Source organism: Mizuhopecten yessoensis, unplaced genomic scaffold (genome assembly GCF_002113885.1).
Source record: "Mizuhopecten yessoensis strain PY_sf001 unplaced genomic scaffold, ASM211388v2 scaffold6475, whole genome shotgun sequence".
NCBI classification, from domain to species: domain Eukaryota; kingdom Metazoa; phylum Mollusca; class Bivalvia; order Pectinida; family Pectinidae; genus Mizuhopecten; species Mizuhopecten yessoensis.
Genome location: NW_018406568.1, coordinates 2233 through 11285, shown reverse-complemented (window position 1 = coordinate 11285; position 9053 = coordinate 2233). Strand labels below are relative to the sequence as shown.

Sequence of the window (9053 nt, the reverse complement as noted above, 5' to 3'; positions counted from 1 at the left end):
AATAAAATTATGTAATCATTTCACTGAATTCAAATATATCAGAATATAATCTATTTGAGGAGGTATACTTTCGTTAATGTTCCAAAAATATATAGTCAATACAAAATAATATTAACCAATCCATATGTTATCAATGACTTTGGCAAAGGCCTTTATAATATATACTACTATATACTGTACAGATATAACAGTTTTAACAACCACAACGTATTTTATCTGTTGATAGAAAACAAAGATGCATTGATGCTTTCCATAACATTCCACAATTTGAAATTAGTATAGAGAGTCAATTAGAGCAATAATGCATGACTATCTGACCTTTATAAGGAGTATTGAAAACAAATATATATATATAAATATGTTATATAGATGGATTGAATATAACAGTAATATATAAATCTCAAATTATCTACATGTGTGTCATGAGTGATATTAATGCCATGTGATGATAATAATGATGAATTCGTCAATGAGACACAATATACAAAAGTTAAATATGTAACTTACATGTTNAATCATTCAAGTCGAGCATTATCGCATTGTTAAAAGTTCCACTCTTGGAGTAATCAGATCCCAATCGGGAACCGTAAACGAGAAAATACTCGTTTTCCGGAAAGTGCCGACGGTTACCGATTGCTCAGACCCAAAAGAAGTGTACCATTTCCCCAACGTCATGTAATTTGCTATGGACCAGCAGAACCAACATGTCGAGCAATATAGAGAAGAGGCATCAACAAATTCGAGTTATTCCATTATCCGCTGACTGATATAACAATGTTTAACAGAAACAATTGATATGAAAACCGTATGTTGAATCAAACTTATCCAGTGGCGGATCCAGAGAGATTTTTTGGGCTTCAAGAAACCCCCCACCCTGAGAATTTTCTTAAACAATCATGTATTTACACCATAATTCTCCCTATTTCCCCACATGGAACCCCCCTAGAAATTTGGACCCCCCGATAGGTCTCTTGATCCGCCACTGTTTTCAGAACCACTTAATAAAATAAACGTCATTAAAGAATCGCGAACAACAGTCTGAGATCAAAACAATTAGTTATATTGACTATCATAAACAATCGAATGCAGAAATACAAAATAAAAACCACAGAAATACAATCTGAGTTATCTCTGCTGACGTAGAACCCACACGACGATATAAAATATACCAGAAATATCAACCTCAACACAAATATAAATGGGACTAGCTTCACATTTGGGATAAAAAATTATGCACTTATCTTTATCAAATGAGTATAACAATATTGCAAATTTGTTGAGATTTTCATTTCTTTATCATTCTGGGGTTATCAATCTGGTATATATTGGATTGGTATAGTTTATATCTAATCTGTGGGGTTACAATTCTGACATGAATACTTGAAGCAATAATATCTGATGTTGAAATTGATTTGTTAGGGATTTTTTCGGACATCCCTATATGTGAAAATACTAGTTTCGGTTGAATTGTGTGTGGGATTACTTCTAACATCTGATATCACTACATATATATTGGAAAATACTAGTTCCAGAGTAATATTAATAATAATAATAATAATATACAACATTTATATAGCGCCTTATATAATTTGTAAAATTACTCTAAAGCGCTTTACAACATATGGATAATAGTAATGGTTATAATTGTGAAAACAAAAAACAAAGGCCTACAATCGCTTTAATTCATTTGAGCAAGCAATGTGCACATAATTGAAAAAAATAAAAGGGTGGTATTTATATAACGTCTTTGCAAAGATTCTAGATGCAGACGTGAAGAGGTGAGTTTTGATGTCCCTATTGAACTTGGCCAGGGTATTGGACTTTCTAATTGCAGATGGTAAGCTATTCCACAACGTAGCCGAAACCCTCCCAAAGCATCTGTTTCCGTAGGTCACAGTACGAGATTTTGGGACACACAACAAAGATTTTGACTCCGACCGCAGTGATCGTGACGGCTGATACAGGGTAACAAGCTCCTGTATATACTGAGGAGCTGTTCCATTCAGTGCCTTGTATGTGTACACCAGAATTTTGTACTGCGACCTGTATCGGACAGGAAACCAGTGCAACGAAGGGGCACATGTGTGATGTGCTCTTTCTTTCGAGTACGAGTAACTAGCCGTGCTGCAGTGTTCTGGACCCTCTGCAGACGACGAGTAAGTTTGTCAGATATACCACAGAGCAGGGCGTTACCATAATCCAACCGAGAGGTAACAAGTGAATGCACCAAAATCTTGCATGCAGCTGCAGTTAAAAACTTCCGAATACAGTCGATATTCCTGATCTGGTAGTAACAGGATTTGGCAATAGCGTTCACTTGTTTCTCCATGTTCAGTGAACTATTAAAGTATACCCCTAGATTTTTAACAGCTGGAACAGTCTCAATAGTTCTGGCACCGACCTTGAGCTGGAGAGCCATTGTTTGCTGACACTTTGGGGAAATGACGATTAGTTCCGTCTTTTCCTGATTAAGCTTAAGCATATTGGCGTTCATCCAGATACTGATATCTGTCAGACAGGCTTCTTGACTTTCTGGGACGGTATTTCAACTGTCCTGTGGTTTGATGACCATGTAAATTTGTTTGCCATCGGCATAGCAATGATAGCGAAGGCTATTGCGACGACAAATCTCTCCACTCGGTTTGGAGTACATACAGTATTTTCGTGGTCCTAACACCGACCCTTGAGGAACCCCGAAATCTAGCACTTTGTTATGTGAGGTGGAAGATCCGATGGCAACACACAATATTGCGTGGGATTTGTTCTGATATCACTACATGTATATTGGACAATACTAGTTCCGGAGTAATATTGCGTGGGATTTGTTGTCATATCACTATGTTGAATAATGCTAGTTCCGTGGTAACATTGTGTGGGATTATTTCCTATATAATTGACGACCATGCTTGCCGTGATGTTTATACCAAATGTTGTTGAAATTGGACCATTTTTAAGGCATTTATTAAACAGAAACTCGATCGCGACAGACAGACACATATGATAGAATAGGATAAAACGAATTGGGTTCATCGACTGGGACGAATTTTCTACTTCTTTTAATAATAGAATAGTTGAACGTTTCCAGTTAATTTATGTTAATTTAATCAAGTTTATCAAAGTTTGACATCACACCTTCAAATACGCAATGCATAAAATAAACTCAACATTCTCATCCGGTGACAGATGTCTCAAAACTGAACAAAAGCATGAAAGCATTAATAAAGCGATACCTTTTAACAATAGATGTATCACAAAAAAGGCTTTAAGAGAACATCTCGAACATTTTTACACGAAATTAGAAAAAGGAGGAATGTCCATTTATTCAAACAACGAAGGCAAAGAACATTTATAGAAAATACAGAGGCCAAAGATTAGTATAATATGAGATTAATTATTAAAGCGAGAATTGAATACAAATACCAGAGACAAGGGCAAAAATATTGATTTAAGATGATTCATCGTGAATAGCAATTGAAAACCGGAAACGAAAACAAATACTCCGAATAGGCAAATTTTNTAACAGGTAGAAATTCGATCTACATGGCGACCCCAAAACCATTTCATCTTCGCTTGATGCTAATAAGATAACAGACTAATTGATCAATTTGTCAATCAGAGGCACTTTTTTTCTGGAAGTCTGATTCAGCATAGGGTATAAAGTAGTGTTTAAACTATTCACAGTGTAAACCAACTGACTATTAATACATGGTCGAATAATTCATTTGAAGCTGCTGGGATGAAATTAGTACAATGTACAATCTGTCATACAATGTATAAATAAAGAATTCAGAAATTCGAACCACGGTCTTAGAGTTGAGGTAAAAGCGAGGTTTTTGCTGAGAATAAAGTATGGTACCGGAGGTGAACATTTGAAATTGAAAGAGCACGGTACTAGGGTATGGGATATGCGAGATGAAGTTCGATACGGGTGTCATTGCTTCCAATACGTACGTACCTATTCGTCTTTACGAACATTTCTGTACATCCTCATCGTCATATTCTTCTTTCACCTTATAGTCCTCAACCTCTACTTAACATTCAGTATCCTGTAGCTTTTCCTTTGAATATGTTATCATCATTCCCTCTTCCTCCTTCCCTGCATATTTTTCTGTTTTTCTGTCCCTTCTTCTGGCACTTCATCCGCCTTTACTTTTTACTTTTGTTATACACCTCTCTCTATTTTCTTCTCCTGCGTCACATCCTCGTTCACCTCCCCTTCTTCTTGCGGCACATCATCTTCTCTCTCCTCCATTTTTTTCTTCCCCTCTTCTTCTCGTCGCGATTTTTTTCTTTCGCTTTTGTCGCCTTGGTCGATCGGGAATTGGCGAGTAAATCCCTTTTGCACAATCTGACGGATACTGTCCTTTCTTATTCTTAAAATTGAGTGCTGAAGGGTTTTGGATATGCTGGGACAATATATCAATAGCTTTTCCAAATTGACTACCGCCTGATTGGCGAAGGGCTAAATGCAGCAGTCCGTCTCCATATCTGTCTTTTGCTGTGGGATCACACATGTTGTATTCTTGTGGATCTTCTTCGAACTTCTTGCACAGCAATTCAAGAGCTTCGAAATGTCCTGGAACTATCAGAAAGAAAAAAAATAGTTGGTTTAAATCAACGAATGTTTGCAACAAGCATGCAAATGGCCTCATAATTATGGTTTAATCTAACGTGTTACATCATTGAGTTAATGTGAAACACTTGATATTGAATAAGTAGTGTTCTATAATATACCGTATAATCGACTGCCTTTGTCCAGTAAAGTCGCACCTAATTAGCTTCTACACACTAATATATACATCATGAACGACCAAACACCGCAGACGAACCACGTGTTCCAGAAGGGTAAGGGTAAGCCACCCTTCACGATGTCCACCAACAGTTATAGGAAAGTTTGACAACAGACGTAATTCTTTATGGTATAAAATGAAATGAAAATCCATCTCAAGTACTTTTGGTAATGTTTCCCAGGCACCTAAGTGGGCGCCAATGTAGCAGAAGTCCATTTTCTGAAAACCTCCGCTAGGGATCGAACCCGGGACCTCTTGTAGACAATTGAGCTAAAGAGAAATTTCTTTTTAGCTTATTGGATATGGTGTCAGACTAATACGATGAAGGTCCCGAGTTCGTTCAGTAGAGGAAGCTTTGAAAAATATAATGACTGTCGTTACATGACTATTGCAATAGTTTATCTATGTCCTCCGAAATTTATGTCATTCGTAATATTTTATATTTGTCCTCAGTAATAGTTTGTCTTTGTATTTTTTTTATCTTCGTTCTCTTCATTTTTTTTTAAACCAAAATTTCCCCCTGTAATAGTTCCGTCTGTATAACCGTTATGCTTGTCTACTGTTATATTTATTATTGTCCATTAATATAACTTCGTCTTTGGCCTTTGAACCTACAGTATATCCTACTTGTTCCTGCTCTTTTAAACCATGATCACAGTTTGTGTATACGTCATCTAGGAATGTTGTTGATATTTAGTGTTCCATTTGCATTGTCTATGTCCTATTTCATCAACATTTCGGTTGAGAGAAATAGAGTCAACCATTATGTAGGTATGTAGAATATTGATATTCTACTCTCAGATGAAGTATTTTGTAACAGAACCTCGGGAAACAATAAGTTCTGACCCACATATTACAATCTCGAGAAGGATTATCATATCCCACACGCATACATCTTTTTATATAAGTTTATCTTTGTGTGCTGAATTGATTTTTGTCCTCTGCATTACTTTATCTTAATTCTCCGTACTAGTCTGTTTATCTTCTATTTAGATTTCGGTGTAGTAGATATAATTATGTCTAAAACATAAAGGTCATGTTGTCTTTTTGTGCTGTCGATTGAAATCAGTACAATCACTGTCTCTATTATATCTACATTATATATGGTGTACAGAACAACAATAATTATCATATGCTTATCCATGATATCACTAGCTGTGCATAGGCAATATGCCAGACTAACCCACATCTTCCAGACACGCGCCATATTTGCCCGACATGCATTACATCCAGCACACGCTATACTCGATTTACTTCCGGTGCAAAACATTTCAGGAAAATCACGCCTCTCATACACTCGATTTGTATTATTGCTGATAAGTTTGATACCGTATTAAAATATGTACAGTGAGGTATTAGATAAAAAAACATTATTATATGACCATTTATATGTCGTATCCCTTATCAACCCTCGATCCATATCTGACCGATAGGGAGATATAGGGTGGATACGGACTGCAATATATAAGATATAAGATAACGTTTAAATATACACAGCGTCATCATCGAGCCTCACGGATGTTGTACCAGTGTATCACGTGATTGTCATAGTTTATCAGGTGAATGTGCTGGCATGTCATTTCAATATACTAAAAGGCATTTATTAGTTTTCATGAAACATTTATTAGGTTAAATACACCATGGGCTTCGGACATTTTTAAAATCGTAGTTAAAGAAGCAACCAATACATCAGTACAAGATGACGTTTGACCAACAAAAACTGACCTTTTGTAAGCGCGATCGTTAATGCAGCATGTACAGGCGTGTCACCGGTGTATATGATCAGGTGTTTTGGATGAGCGCCCTTCGACAGTAGTAAGGGGAGGATCCCATAGTGGCCATTTTTTATGCATGCTTGGAAACAAATTTTTCCCTCTGTAGATTGAGGAAAAGTTTCTCAATACATATTAATGAGATAGTTTAACTCGGAGTCAGCGATCATCGATAATGATATACAATTTTTATATTACGCAAAACAACTGTTTTATACCATAACTATTAAATATATGGTAATAGATGTTTTAATAAGATCAGCAGATATATATAGCAATGAGCAGGAGTTTTTAAATGATATGTTTATAGCAATAAACAGGTTTTATAAATTATCAATTTTATAAAATTATAAGTGAAAATCGTTGTACATTAACTAATTACAGGAAACAGTAATCGTTCTCTGTACACTTTTGTTACATATACTTTTTAACATATCTAATAATAACAATATATTTCCTGGACGGATATAGGGTATGATTACTTACCATTCGGTATAGTTGCTCCTATATCCAATAAACTCCTCATCAAATTGTCCAATCTTTTTGTATTTCTCAGAAACTGTGGATCTCCCACAACAGCCTCTAAACATATTTCGCCTACGAGTTCCATAAACGTCACTTTGGAGGCATTGGATTCGCGGTGTTTACGGACTATACTGAGAAAAGGGATCCATTTTCTCCTGTCCAGTAGACCTTTCAAAATCTGGATCAGGTGGCTATCGGGAATTTGTATCAGGTCTTCAGGAATGTCTGTTAAATATACACAGTAAATAAAATATATTATAACGTATATTCAATGAGTCAACTAGAAAACATAATATAAACACATAAGACGTTAGTGATAAAACACGTTAGTGATTAAAAGAAATATTAACGTCACTAACATGTTATTAATCAAAGTTGGGTAACGGTAAACAGTGACACATTTTCTGTTGTCATAAATACAAGTAGCAGGAGTGTTTTACCCGGACATGGAGCTCCACTCATTTCAGGCCTTTCTATTGCATGTTTGTATACAATTAAAGAACTAATTCAGTTTAAACGCCAATGAAATATATAACGACTTTTTTCTTAACATACCCATTTATAGATGAATGACTGATTGATATTTCGACATGCTTCTGATCCGTACCTGAACATGGTCGTACACAATAATTGTAAATTGGCAGTGTCAAGGTAAACAAAAAAATCGATCACTAGAAAAATGAAATTACGAATTGTATTGTTTAATTTAACTTGTCGATGCAGTAAATCAAAGAAAGTAAACATTTCACTCGATCAAATCAAAAAGCAAATTAAGAAATTTACCCTACTAATTAAATTTCTACCATGTAATTGAAAAAACAATTTCCTGTTTCCCGTTTTTAATACTGAACAAACACACTGCGGGGTGTATCGAAACTATCTAGTACAACACAATAGGGAACAAGGCGAAGTACTGTGAGCAATCCATATTCCATATATAACCCCAATTCCGGACAAACTTGAAATGAAAATGAACTATGGACCATTTCAATGTATATAGTAGGAGGCCCGACACCCTGCCATTCGAAGATGAATTCACAACCAAACATTGGCAATGGTAGATGACAGAGTACATGAGATAAACACGAGAAAGGTGACGCATTTGACTTCCTAGCGAACTGACGTGCGGAGTGCGAATCTATAACTCCCCTCCGGTAGTACCGTTAGGGGACTAATAAAAGGAGTACAAACTCACCTGGATCGTCAGAGTCCTCTAAATACGTGCCGATACGATTGATGATCTTTGAGATATATTCATCAGAAAGGGCAGGTGCACTTTGTAAAAGTTTCGCAAAGATAGCAAATCCGTTGTTGTACTGTTTAATTTCCAACCATGATATTCCTTCCTTGAATAGTGATTCTATTTTTTTGCCCATCGTTTTACGTTCAGTTGCCCTTTTCTACAACACCAGAAATAATTGAATGGAATATGCATTAATGAAAAGATAAAACTATAAGGTTATTATAGAAATTATCATGAATGATCGATATTGATGATTATATGAATTTGAATATATCATTCAGCTTAGGTGTATCAAAATAGTTATAAACTTAGTAATATAGAATTAAATTTGAATGTGAGTGTTTATTACATGTCTTTCTGAAACTTACCACTTGGGTTTCGTTTGGAATATCCAAGCTACCCGGATCAGTCTCTGATCCAAAAAGTTTCCCTTCGCTGTGGTCATGGTGGCCTTTTTCTGACTGATCATGCGAATGACCTGCTTTCTCAGAACCGTCATCGTTAGCTATCGATGCATAGTCAAACTGCTCCTCAGAACCCGCAGATGGTGTATCAGATGTAACACTTACATGCTGCTTATCAACTTCAACAGTATGATGACAGATAATGTCACGCTGTAAATGTTCGTCAGTGGTTTGTCTGCAACTGTTATCGTTGGTGATCATATCTTCTGACGAAATCACGCCAGTACCGTCACAGGGAAACTTCTCCGGTTCGTCGTCT

General features: G+C 36.0%; 1 protein-coding gene across 1 annotated transcript; it reads right to left on the bottom strand.

Annotated features, from left to right (window-relative positions):
- Window positions 1-3523: 3523 nt before the first annotated feature.
- Window positions 3524-9044, bottom strand: LOC110452205 (TPR and ankyrin repeat-containing protein 1-like). Its single transcript, XM_021500578.1, has 5 exons — window positions 8699-9044; window positions 8283-8487; window positions 7049-7312; window positions 6516-6665; window positions 3524-4582 (listed from the first exon to the last, which is right to left on the bottom strand). Exons 1-5 carry the CDS (start codon window positions 8993-8995, stop codon window positions 4233-4235), a joined length of 1266 nt encoding a protein of 421 aa, XP_021356253.1. The 5' UTR covers window positions 8996-9044; the 3' UTR covers window positions 3524-4232.
- Window positions 9045-9053: the final 9 nt, after the last annotated feature.